The sequence below is a fragment of the Ochotona curzoniae genome, unplaced genomic scaffold (genome assembly GCF_017591425.1).
Source record: "Ochotona curzoniae isolate NIBS_2020 unplaced genomic scaffold, NIBS_Ocur_1.0 contig_1071, whole genome shotgun sequence".
NCBI classification, from domain to species: Eukaryota; Metazoa; Chordata; class Mammalia; order Lagomorpha; family Ochotonidae; genus Ochotona; species Ochotona curzoniae.
The window spans coordinates 7828644-7842125 of record NW_024464939.1 but is presented as its reverse complement, the minus strand read 5'-3'; the positions used below and the strand labels follow the sequence as shown (position 1 = coordinate 7842125).

General features: G+C 37.1%; 1 protein-coding gene and 1 pseudogene across 5 annotated transcripts in view; both read left to right on the top strand.

The window, feature by feature from the left end:
- The window catches only part of LRRCC1 (leucine rich repeat and coiled-coil centrosomal protein 1), a 47747-nt gene extending 34593 nt beyond the window's left edge, over window positions 1–13154 (top strand). For all 5 annotated transcript variants that reach the window (XM_040993769.1, XM_040993779.1, XM_040993761.1 and 2 more), the window contains 10 exons: window positions 386–590; window positions 1137–1276; window positions 3962–4163; window positions 6297–6482; window positions 7078–7252; window positions 8122–8285; window positions 8952–9160; window positions 9244–9381; window positions 10038–10173; window positions 12817–13154. In XM_040993769.1, coding sequence (XP_040849703.1) covers window positions 386–590; window positions 1137–1276; window positions 3962–4163; window positions 6297–6482; window positions 7078–7252; window positions 8122–8285; window positions 8952–9160; window positions 9244–9381; window positions 10038–10173; window positions 12817–12939 — 1678 coding nt within the window. In that variant the 3' untranslated portion in view covers window positions 12940–13154. The remainder of the gene's footprint in view (window positions 1–385; window positions 591–1136; window positions 1277–3961; window positions 4164–6296; window positions 6483–7077; window positions 7253–8121; window positions 8286–8951; window positions 9161–9243; window positions 9382–10037; window positions 10174–12816) is intronic.
- On the top strand, window positions 1784–3023 carry LOC121165207 (annotated as a pseudogene).
- Window positions 13155–13482: the final 328 nt, after the last annotated feature.

Sequence of the window (13482 nt, the reverse complement as noted above, 5' to 3'; positions counted from 1 at the left end):
AATCAAAGGATTTTTAACTAAAAGAATTCTGAGATCAATACTTGGTATTTGGGGAAGACACAGGAAAGAACAATGGCTCTTCCTGAAGCATCATTGTGTGGCTTTATGAATGCATTCGTGTCTGTTCCCTCTGTAAGTGCTGAATTCTTCAGGGCAGACTGTATCGTATCTTGTTTACTGGCACAAATTAGGTGCTCAGTAAAGTTTTGCTGTTCAGTAAAGCTCACACAAGCTTTGTTAGTTTTTTTATGTGGGCACTTTTCGTTTCAGTGATGGGGAAAGGCATATAGTATTGTTGTGAAACATACTTTAAGTCATCAACTTATGTATTTTTGTCATGTACTATATAAAACATACTTAGTTGCACATATGATTTCCATTTCAGATTAAAGGATATTATTTTTAAAGAGAGAAATTCCAAAGCACAACTTGAAATTATGGTTCACAGACTTCAAAATGAAATTAAAAAGCTGAGTATTGAATTAATTAAAGCAAGAGATCAACAAGAGGATCACATTAGACACTTAAGGACCCTGGAAAAAGCATTAGAAAAAATGGAGAGGCAAAAAGGGCAGCAGCAGGCGGCACAGGTATCTTTGTATTTTGATATTTCATTGACATGAAGTAACACAAACTCTTCACTTCCATAGTGGAACAGGCCCTACTCTAGCAAAATTAAAGCAGTTAGGCCATTTGCAAAAATGAAATTATTATTCATTTAAATATGTTAGCAATGTCAGTCATGTAACCTGTTGAATTGTATCTCAGACTGCAAGCGAATACACAGCACAATTCCAAGAGGAGTTAGTGGAAATACTTCAAATACTTGAGCTTCTGTTCTGACAGTTTTTTTTTTTAAGTCTTTGTGGTACTTGAAAGAATTTCACTGGCGTACTTTCTGAATGGAAGTTACCATGAATAATCTGTGATAGAAATAACCAGTCATCAACACTAACATGACTAATGCTTTCCAGGCCGTGCTTTGTGTGTGACTAGAGCATCTGTAATTTAATCAATTTTGAGAGCCAACTTAATCACTAAATCATGTCATTTTAGAAATATGTTTCTTCTGGAAAATGCAATTAAAAACAAGATATTATCTAAACCCTATAATTGTGTGTATTTAACTTACTCAGATGAGACTTCTTCAAGAGGTGGAACTCAAAGCTGCAGCTGCTGATAGAGAAATAAACTTGCTCAGGACTTCCCTTCATCAGGAGAAGGAACAAGTACAACAGCTTCATGAACTCCTTGCCTTGAGGCAGCAGGAACACAGGTAAAGAATAAGGGATTGGGGAAACACTGAGGCTTTAGTGCGTCACTGATCTTCCCTGCCCATTCTCACCCTGCCCCTCCCCCAGTGTCTGACAGCTGGGATTGAGCATTGATGAAATCTGACAGAATTGGCCTGTGGAAAACACTTCATGTATGGATTAAAATCACCAGTATAGCAAGGACTTACACAAGTGGGTACTTTATTGTTCACATTTGAGCTCTGGGCTTACAGCATTGAAAATTACTGTGCATTTCTCCAGACCCATCTAAAAGTCAATCATTATAAGTTTGTGGGGAGGACTGCCATGAGGCAGGCGGCCCCCAGGCTCTTCTCGCCCACTGTCTTCTCTGCTCCTTCACTTTTCCCTCTGCCTTTGCCTTCTCCCTACACCCCCCAAATTCCCTATTTAGCCAAAGGTAGGGGAACTTTTCCCCTACTCCCTTAAAAAAAAATTAAAAACTTTTCTAGTCCAAAGAAAGCAGAGGCATGAGGGTCCCCTGGCTGGCCATGGAGCTGCTGTGCTGCAAGAGGGACCCATGCAACCTGCTGGACAACCGTGTTCTACAAATCTTTCTCACCTTCGAGGAGTACTACCTTCCACGGGGCTCCTACTTCAAGTGCATGCAAAAGGACATTCAGCACTACATGTGCAACATGGTGGCCATGTGGATGCTGGAGGTTTGTGAGGAAGTATGAGCTGGAGGTCTTCCCCCTGGCCATGAATTACCTAGACCGCTTCCTGGTGGGAGTGGCCACTCCCAAGACCCATCTGTGACTGCTGGGCACAGTCTGTGTGTTCCTGGCCTCCAAGTTCAAAGAGACCATCCCGCTGATGACAGAAGAATCTGTGCATTTACACCGACAACTCCTATCAGGCCCCAGGAGCTCCTGGAGTGGGAACTGGTGGTGTTGTGCAAGTTAAAATGGAACCTGGTGACTGTCACCAACCCCCCTCTCCATGACTTCATCGAACACATCCCATGCAAACTATCCACAGCATGGGGAAAAGCTGTCTGATCTGCAAGCGCACACAGGTCTTCATCACTGTCTGCACCTCCTGACTTCAAGCTCCTCATGTACCTGCTCTGAATGATTGCAGCTGGAAGCGTGGGGACAGCCATCTGCTGGCTCCAGCAAGACAAAGAAGTGAGCTCACTCATTTGTGATGCCCTGACTGAGCTGCTGGTCAAGATCATAGAGACATGGATTGTCTCAAAGCCAGCCAGGGGCAGTTCAAGGCCGTGCTGCTCAGCAGTGGGCAGTAGTCCCATCAGGAGCAACATGATGCAGCCAAGTCCAAGGATGAACTGGACCAAGCCCACACCCCTACAGATGTGCAGGACAGCGACCTGTGAGGCTTCCTGGTGGGCTGGGCACGAGAGAGGCACGCTCTTCATCTATTCGCTCTCCTCTCTCTGCTTATGTTTTGTTCTCTGTGCTTTAAGATGAAACTTTATTGGGAGGAGATCTGTTCCCACACTAAGAGCATATTTAAAGATCTGTTAGAAATGAGAGAAAAAGATCCTGTCAATACAGCATCATTTAAAACGTTTAGTGACTATTCAAAAGTACAACATAAGGAAAACCCTTGTATATACAAACAGGTTTTGTGGTACTGTGTAAAAGTCATAGTAAAAGTGCTTGCCGGGGGAAAAAAAAAGTCATTGTATAACTGTTGACATTATCTGTAAGTAACTACGTATTAAACTAGACAGGATTCTTTATGGTTCTGAAGTAGAATTCAACCAACCTCTATGAAAGGCTTCATAGAAAATATTTCAGACTTTACAGGCCATATTATACCTAAGTTTGCTTAAGTAAGCACCAAAGTACTCTTAGACAATATATAAACAAATGGCCAAGACTATCTTCTGATAGAATTGTATTTTAAAAAAGAAAAAATGCATCTCTGTCCAGATTTTGCCAACCCCTGCTGTGTAGAGTCCATAGTAAAAATTTAGCTCACGTTCTTCTTAGTGACTTACCAGTTAAATTGTCTGATCGCTGTAAGTTCATTGTATTTATTCCCAGCCTATTTTGATTTATATTTACTTGAGTCTTTGATGCATAAAGTAAATTTCAATGCTCTGGGGAAATTGCATCCTAAATGTAGAGGAAACAACTGGAAGACTGGTAGAAAATCAGAAAAATAGCAAAATTTGCACCCAGTTTCCTTTATGGGTAAGTTCTAGTTTAAAGATACCAAAACTAGAAGTAACAGTTTTTTGCTGGAAAAATGGTGGGAAACTCCATAAAATATAAGGGATGAGCTTACATTTAAATAAAAACAATTGACCTCTTCAAAGAATTCATAAATGATTTCATATTTAAACCTGTCTTATCTGTAAAGCAACAACTGCCAGTCAGAGTATATTTATTCTAGCTGCAGGCCAAGCCACATTAAAAAAAAGAGATGGCGTGAAGTAGAACTTAACTTCTACAAACACACCTAAAGAATTTCAGAATTCATAGAAGCAGTTCTCAAGGGAGGTTAATGTTTAACCTGCCTCTGTCATCCCCTTACCATTAAATATACATACCTACCAATGCACAGTGTAGAACTGAGTAGCTTGTGGTAAATTCGCAGTGGGCTGTATAGGATATTGAGAATTTTTTAAGAACCTTCAAAAAGTTTCTTTTGAAATAAACAGCATCCTTTAACTTTTGCTTTTTTTCTCATTCCAGAAAGGAACTTGAAACAAGGGAATTTATTTCTGAAGCTGAATTCCAGGATGCCTTAGCCAAAGAAATAGCCAAGGAAAAGAGAAAACATGAGCAAGAGATAAAAGATTATCAAGAGAAAATTGATTTATTAAACCAGCAGTATATGGACTTAGAAAATGAATTCCGTATTGCTTTAACCCTTGAAGCCAGGAGATTTAAGAATGTAAGAATTATTGAAGAATGCTCAAAATAATGATTTGATAAAATGACTTTGTTTTAGAATCCTAGTTCTGTTTATACATTGGCCAGATGTTTTTAAGCAAATCACATACAACAGTAAAGCCTTAATTTGTTCAAATAATATTCTTGATTGCTCTTGCAAAAGAAAGATTATAAATGATAAAGAGTACTGGAACAGAGATTAGGGAACTTGAATTCACTGTTACTGTGAACCCTCATCAAAGCTTCCAGGGCAAGTGCACTCCATTGCCTGTTGGTTTAAACAAAGTTCTATTGGAGAAGAGCCTGGCTTATTTACTTACTATTATTTCTGGCTGCTTTTTCAGTGCAAAGGCACAGTTTATTATTTATAATAGAGACAATTTTCCCAGGCCTTTCGACCCCAACAGTGTGCTATCCCAGGCTTTGACAGAGTTTGGCAACCCAGGCTGTGGAAGAGCCATCTTTGTCCTGCAGTCAGCTCCATCATATAGGTATATTAGATCTGTTTTCCTCTTGCCCCCCTTAAGGATAAGGGTTCAACAGCTCTTCCCTCTCTCTTTCATCAGCAGTTTCGTCAGTTGGCTCATTCCCTTTATCATGCAACATGTTGTGGTTTCTTTCATCTTAAAATTCTTTCCATCCCATCTCTGACTGTCTCCGTGTTTCCGTTTACTGCTCAGATGCATTTTACTGTCTCTTTTTTCTCCTTCTCTCCCCTCTGACTTCTGCTTATGCTTTTATCTGTTTGCTACACTTGCATTGCTCTAGTCAAAACCACCAGCAGCCTCCATACCTTGGGATCTGGGTGTCGCTTTCGTCCTCATCTGGTGTGACCTCATAGCAGTATTTGAGGTGGTTAGTCTCTCTTTCCTCCTGACTTTTTTTCACTTGGTTTCCAGTGTATCACATCTCGGTGGTTTCTTGTCTGTCACCTTTGTTCTATTACCTTTGTTAATTTCCTATTTTTCCCCCAAGTCTCATTACTGGGATGCCCAAATTTTGATCTGCAAATCCTTTCTCTTTTCTAGATGCATTCATTCTCTTGGTAAACTTATTTATTTTGTACCCAAGCTTGGACCTTTACCTGATTTCCATACTTTGATATTTAATTACTCATTTAAAATCTCTAACTACTGATTTTCTCCCCAGAACCTGCTTCAAAAGTCTGCTAGTGAGTGACCACACCGTCCTCTGGGTGCTAAAATGCAAAATCCTCAGAACATTTTTTGACTTTTCCTTGTTCTGACACTTTGAAAAAATTGACTCACCATTTTTTTTGAAGAATAGTTAATCATTTCTTCTCACCTGTTACCACTACTTTGATATTGATCATATTGTCTTCTACATCTATTATTAAAACAATCTTTTAGTTGGTCTTCCTATTTCCAACCTTGTCACCCATTTCTATTTGTAGTGAATGTAGTAGTTTGAATTTTCTTAAAGTATAAATTGAATCACAGTTCCTCTCTGTAGAGACCTCCATCAGCCATCTGTGTCATTAAGGGTAACAATCAGAATTCTTGATATCCTGTCCCTTTGACTATACCTCCTACTACTTGCCCTTCATGCAACTCCTGTGATAATAACCTCCTGCTTTTCCTCCAACATACCCGTAGGCACACTCCTGCTTTCCTTGTTTCTAGACGCCTCTTCTTAATTTCTGCACCAGTGAGAATGAACTGGTATCTCTCAAGACTTCACATCCCTATAACCTGTTTTCACACAAGCATGTATTAGCATTAACATACTGGCTATATATGCTTACTCTTACCTCATCAGCTCTTACACTGCAGCGTAACCTTACAAAGGCAGAGCCTCAGTCTATGCTGGTCACTGATGCTCTCCAGCCCCTCAGCCAACGTTTGTCACGTAACAGTCTCAGTACATATTTTCAGATGAATGAATTATTTTAGATATGCCACTAATTCACTGGGTTACCTATGGGAAAATATATAACTTCCCTGGACCTATCTCAATACATGGAAGCTAGTAGGTTGAAACAAACTATTTGTGAATTTTATTCTTTTGCTAAAACTATATGATTTTAAATTGAGAGATAACAAACTGGTCCCAGAAGCCCATGTTTTCTAGTTATTCGGAGGACAGTTGTTTATAATGCAATTTTAAACTACAGGTTAAAGATGGTTTTGAAAATGTTGCAACTGAGTTAGCAAAGAGCAAACATGCTCTTATTTGGGCTCAACGAAAAGAAAATGAGTCTTCCTCTTTAATTAAAGATCTGACCAGTATGGTGAAGGAACAAAAAACCAAACTCGCGGAAGTTTCTAAATTGAAACAGGAAACAGCAGCAAATTTGCAAGTAAGAAATTGCAATATATTTCCTTTGTTTAATTTTTCATGCCATTTTCTCAAGTGTATTGTGATTTTTAAAAATACGTAAAATGAACTTCTCGGTGTTCCTAATTATATAACATTGTTTATGAAAAATAATATAATGAAAGAAGCTAAACTCAGTGAATTGCTTACATAAAAATAAGTACGATAGGTAAATTCATTTTTTTCAAAATCTTTTAAGTAAATTCAGTTTATAAAATATGTTAATAGGCAGCAATAGTGGAATAATGCAACAAAGGTGATTAGTCAGATGGTTTGAAGATATCAGTATTTGTATTGTCCAGACTTAGAGTTGGTCATGGTTGTAGTAATTTAAAACAAATTAACTAACTTTCTCCTGGAAATAATTTTAAACCAATGATATACATTCTCTCTGAGGAGTTTTAAGCATTACAGGTAAAATGGTTTTAGAATAAATCAATGAAACTAACACAGAATTTACATTTGTTTTGTATGTTTTAATTAACGTTTTTTACAAGATTCAAAAATAAAAAATTTTGAATCACTTAACCATGATAATTCCTAACTTTTTTTTTTTTATAATTTCATGGGTTATACAGAATCAAATCAACACTGTTGAAATTCTGATCGAAGATGACAAGCAGAAGAGTATTCAAATAGAACTTCTCAAGCATGAAAAAGTCCAGCTTATTTCGGAACTAGCAGCAAAAGAATCACTCATTTATGGTTTAAGGACAGAAAGAAAAGTATGGGGATATGAACTGGCCCAACAGGGTAAATCTCAAATTGTCAAAGAAAAAAAAAATAGCTCAATCTTATAAACCAACCAGTCTTGGTGTGTAGGGAGAAAAGGAAAAGCTTACCTAGTTTAGCCAACAAAAAAAGATGATGTTGTCTCTGGAAGTTTAAAAAAGCAATTGTCCGCCAAACAAGGAGGGGGCCTTGTTAGAAAGATGGGGAACAATTTATTGTGCCAATTTAAGAAGTTAGATAGATATGATTTTTTTTTCTTCCAAATGTTAATTTGGATACCTTTCTACCCCATATATATCTTTGCACAGATACCTGTGCTACAGCTGAATAAATTAAGAAAATAATTCTTTTTATACACTAATAATTTTAAATTATTGGTATAGTTATTATAATTTTCGTCTTTTTAAGATGATTATAACATTTACCATATAGTAGCTGCAGAAATGTATAAAATGAGAACCACTCTTCAGATAAGCCCACAGTTGCATTCTGTTTCCATTCACTATGAAGCAAGAAATAGACTTTTGTAGAGTTCACGGGTACCTTAAAAATTATGAATTGATAGATGCTGGCTTTAATGAAGTTTTGTTCATTGATCCACTCCCAGTAAGAATTTTAGTACGATTCTGCTTGAATACCATGGCATGAGTTAGGTAGTATATTGTGTGCCTTGTGTTTCTGCTTTCATTTTAGCCATGGTTTTAGACTTTTAAATTGCCACAGTGTGTAGAAAGCCTTTCTGTTTACTTCCCTTTTCTGCCTCGTATCAATACTATTCTATGCTTTTTTTTCATTCAGTTTTTCTAAGTTGTAAATTGTTAAATTGTCATAAATCTCAAAACCTCCAATTTGTTAAAAAAGTTTGTAACTATTAGTGTTTGCTTTCTTAGGATCATCTCTAGCCCAAAATCGTGGAAGATTAGAGTGCCAAATTGAAAGTTTATGTAGAGAGAATGAATCTCTGCGAAAGGCAAATGAAAGTGATAGTGATGCATTAAGAATAAAGAGCAAGATTATAGAAGATCAGACTGAAAGCATTCGAAAGTTAAAAGATGTAAGTTTCACATTTGGGGAAAAGAGCAAATGGCAAGTTTGAAAGAATGTATATGCAAATATTTTGCAAATGCTGACTCAGTGATTCCCAATTACTGTGGAATTTAGGACAAGCATGTATTTCCTTTTATACTGTGTGTTCCTTCACTCTTAAAAATATTAGCTTAAAATAAATTGTACTTCAAAATGTAACGGAAATTTTTATTGTGGCTTTGGGTAGCAGGAAATAGTGTCAGTAAAAAGGAATGAAGAAAATGAACAGCTCATGTAGATGAGTAAAACCATGTATAACTAACTAGAATTTGGTGCTGTCTTGATGCAGCAGGTAGCAGATTAAACCACCACATGCATGGCACCCATGTTAAAATGCTGATACAGTTCCCCTAGCTACCGTGCTTCTGACCTGCCTCCATGCTCTTTTATCTGGACAGCAAGGAAGAGTGCTTGAGCTGCTGCCACCCTGGGAGACCCAATTAGAACTCCAGGCTGCCTTACGGCTGGTCCTTGGAGCCATGTGAAGAGTAACCAGCAGATAAAAGAGCTCTGCCATTTCCTCTGTCTTTGTCACCCATCCATCTTAAATGGATAAATCTTTTTTTTTTTTTTGAATGACCAGAATGTAAAAAATATTTAAGATTAATAAAAAGCACTTATTTTTTTCTCAAAGAGTGTACAAGAAAAAGATGAACAAATCAAAGCATTAAAAGATAAGATGGCTGAGAAAGAAAAGTGTATGCAAGAACAACTTGATGAAAAATCTTCCCAACTAGATAATGTCGTTGAACAATTGGAAAGACACAATGAAAGAAAAGAAAAACTTAAGCAGCAGTTGAAAGCAAAGGAATTAGAACTTGAAGAAATTAGAAAAGCTTACAGGTATTCCACAGTATTTCCCCACCGAGAGGCGTGGTTTAATCGTTTTATGTGTCCAGTATTAATGTGACTTCTTTCTGCATTAGTACGCTTAATCAGAAATGGCGGGATAAAGGAGAACTTCTGTGTCACCTTGAAACACAAGTAAAAGAAGCGAAAGAAAAATTTGAAAACAAAGAAAGGAAACTTAAAGCAGAAAGAGACAAAAGTATTGAACTACAAAAGTAAGCATTAATTCCTAAAGCATGTAGGAATTGGTGTAGGAGGTGGGTGAAATATATGTAAAGAAAAAGGTTTTAAAAACTTAGAGGGTATTTGAGTTTGCTATTTCCATCTTTAAATTGAAGTGTAAGAGTTTCTATCTTTAATGTTAGAGATAAAGTTGGTATGTGTTTATGAATATGTAAAACAGTGTTTTTAAAAAACTTTTATATGAGTGTTTATAACTCTGGTTATTGTTTTAAACTCAATTTACATGAAAGCAGCTAGTAATAATTTTGATTCTAAATGGAGTTCAGAAAATTTTTTTTGATCAGGGCAGTGAGTTCCTGAAGAGACCACAGTAGAGCTGGACAGCTGGCAACCTACAAAACTGAGAAGTAAAGAGGAAGGGGGTGCACCTGACTACCATTATTGTCTGGATTGTATAAAATGCTCAAGAGGAAATAAGATTTTTAACTTTCTAAATATCCCAGACTGGTTAAAAGTATTGTGTAAGGCTGAGATACCTTGATGAGTAAGAACTATACAGTCATCACTTTTCATGTAAAGATGTGGAGTGGTGTATATATGTGTGTATATGTGTGTGTGTGTGTGTGAATATTCTGCCCCTCACATGTCCTCCCGCTTAATGGCCAATCCTCTTATTTTTCTTTCTAAGGGATGCGATGGAAAAGCTTCATTGTATGGATGATGCCTTTAAAAAGCAAGTTGATGCAATTGTTGAAGCTCATAAAGCTGAAATGTTACAACTGGCAAACGAAAAGCAGAAGTGCATTGAATCTGCCAACTTAAAGGTACGTTACGCATAACCTAGGCCAGTTAGCAGTATTAAAACATATAGCTAAGTAGACTTTGATGATTATAAAGAAAAGACAGCATGATTTCATGACCAAGTGGATAAGAGGAAACTTGTCAAACTATCATGAAACCAGACCTGGTAATGTTCAGATTAGTTATAGAACATAATTACAATGAGACTAGAACTGGGACTTTGACCCTGTATGTCCCTGCTCCATGCCCTCTGGATGAAAATGGTCATATCCCTAATAAATCCAGAGTGGGTGTTACTTCGGTTACACACAAGCATAGAGAGAATATGAATCACTAAATATTAAATAATCCATTGCTATATATTTTTTTAAATTATGATTTAGTTTTATGACACAGTTTCATAGGCTCTGAGATGCCCTCAAACTCTCCCCCCATGTTGAATTCCTCCACATTGTTGCAGTAGTGCAGTTCAAATCTAGTCATGATTCCTTCGTTGCGGGCATGTCCATGCATAAAGGCCAGCGTCTTACTGTCCAAATAAATTCAGTAGTTTCCTTTGGAGACCATCCCTGGTCTGAAAGCAGAGCTAGCAGAATATCATCCCCCCCAGTGAAAAGCCACAACGCAACATCAACAACAGTTTACAACATCATGGAGTTAATTGACATGGTATTGAGTGACCAGTATGTTAGAAAATGCAAGTTCTTAACCACATCCTGTGACTACTTGATTGACATTTCAATTTTAGTTTATACACAACCGGCTGCTATACACCTTAAAATAGTTATAGGGTACTATTCAGCTGTCTCATGTCTATTTTCATTTTTATATTTAGCAGCTTATAGTATTGAAGTGTGATTTTTACTGAACTTGGCGAATTTTAAGATAACTCAAACAGGCTTATAACTCTAACAAGCCATATGTTAACAACTGAGGCGCAGAACAGTTTTAGGAGGGGTGTGCAGGAAAATCTTCAATACCTTAGTAAAGAGTGACTGATCTTTGTGTCCTACCTACTAAGGTATATGGAAGTCCAAACTGACTATTTCCTGTCTGTTCTAAGCTTTCCTTATTGTTCTCTCTATGTCTATCTGATCTAATTTTGGGGGAAGCTCTAGAGCATCCCTGATGGTCATTGCAAGAGAGGGTGGGGATCCAAAGTTGGTACTAAATTAGGACCAGAGAAATCTCCTCTCCCAGGTCTTGAAGGAAGTTTACTGTTCTGTTTCTGAGGACCGCTCAGGGCTCCTGGCTGTTGTTCTGATGACATTAGATCCTGTGAGGAAGGATCTGGGCTTCTTCCATCCTGTGTGGGAGGTCCGATAGGGAGTGGATGACCTCAGAGTTCTCAACCTGTGAGAGCATTCCAGTTCCCCATGATCTCCTTGGCAGATGGGAGATAGTCCTTGGTGCCCATGCTGATAGTCTTTGGTGAGGATCCGGGAGTCACTGCGGTTGAGGTACAAGCCTCCTCCTGTCCTCCTGATCCACTCTGGGGTCAATCCATTGCTATCTTACAGAAAGTTCTCAAAGTATTTTTTATATATTTGGGTTAAACCCTTTAACGGCTTTATCAACCTGATAACACTGACAGATATTTCAGGTGATGCTAAATCAGAGGTAAACTTGAAGACCACCTGTGCAGCTTTTCAGTAATATACACTTATGTGCTTTCCCTCAGGAACTGTTAGTTCACTTTTTGTCAGGCTCAGATATTTTTAAAATTCCACAGGTGACAGTGACATGATTCCTCAGCTGAGATCCACTAGTAAGGGGATGTTTGTCAGCTACCTTGTCCCCTGCTGTTGAAATAATAAGAAACCAAAGGATCTATAAGACGGAAGATCCAAAACTCAACCAGGGAAAGAATTCAACAGAAAGCATCATAATGCTTTATATAAAAATCATAAACGTGTTTGTTGACCTGATGTTTTGGGATTCCATGCAAAGAAAAGGATGAGTTTTGGAGCTAATCACAGTGAATTAAGGGTATCACTTGTCAAAACCTTAATTATTTCAATCAACGGATTTTTCAGGTATTAAAATCTGCCAAGAATTTTTTTGATTTAATTTTATTTGAAAAAGTGACAGATGGAACAAGAAATTGAAAGAGCTTCTTTCTGCTGATTCTCCCCAAATGGCCATAATGGCTAGAGCTGGGCCAATTCTACAAATATGCCTAGGAAAGCAGCATAAAATGGCTCAAGTCCTTGGGCCTGTGCTTCTGCTTGAGACCTGGATAAAGCCCCTGGCTTCTGGCTTCTGGCTTCAGTCTAACCGAGCCCTGGCTTTTACGACCATTTGGGGAGTGGACCAGCTGGTGGAAGATCTTTTCTCCCTCTAGTTCTCCTTCTCTTTGTAAATAAGTAAGTAAATAAAATCTTTAAAAATTGTAACGATGCAGCATTATATAAATTTTCTAAGTTCTAACAGAGTTAAAATATATCGTCATGTGTTTTATACAAAACCCTTATGGGAGCTAGATGATATACGTGAAAGCCCTCTATGCTGTTTTCCATATGGGCATTTGGATAAGTTGCATTTTTACTAATGTTACTGCCTGAGATGAATCAAAACGCCTAAAAATGAACTATTGATTTTTTAAATTTCAGAACGTGTATTTTACAGTATATTTTGTTTAATAAAAATTCACATGTTTGGTTTAGGTTCATCGAGTTGAAGAAGAAATGCGTGGACTTTTGGAAGAAACATGTAAAAACAAAAAAGCAATGGAAGAAAAAATCAGGCAACTTGCTTTTGCTCTAAGTGAAATTCAACAAGAAATGTGATGGTTTTGAGAATGAATTTAATTGAAATGGACCAGCAGACCTATTGTAAAAATTATTAAATATTGTAATAGTAGTAACTTGTATGACTTTGAAATGTCTCTTTCTACACATTTCATTATGAATATATTTTTTAAAGACTTTTGATCAAGTGTTCCTTAATTGTATATGTAGGTTTTCATAATAAACTTGACAATTATGTGTATTAGAAAAACCTATCACAATAATTAGACTTACAACACTTCTTGTTTCTGCGCTATATATTATTTGGTAATTACACATGTGCCTTTAGTATTCGGACTATATGAGGGAAAGTGTTTTAATCATTGTTGTTACTTTATTGTGTCAATGGAAAATTAATTATATTTATTGGTTGTCCTTTAGTTGATGTAGCTCCAAATCTTAATACTCATAAATATAATCAAAAATTATTTTAAATCTGTATTAGAAGATATGGCATCTTAGGAAAGCTATGTAGTCATCACCACATCACTCATTTGAACCCTTTTTTTATAATGAAAAATCACTTCTCATTAAAGATCATAC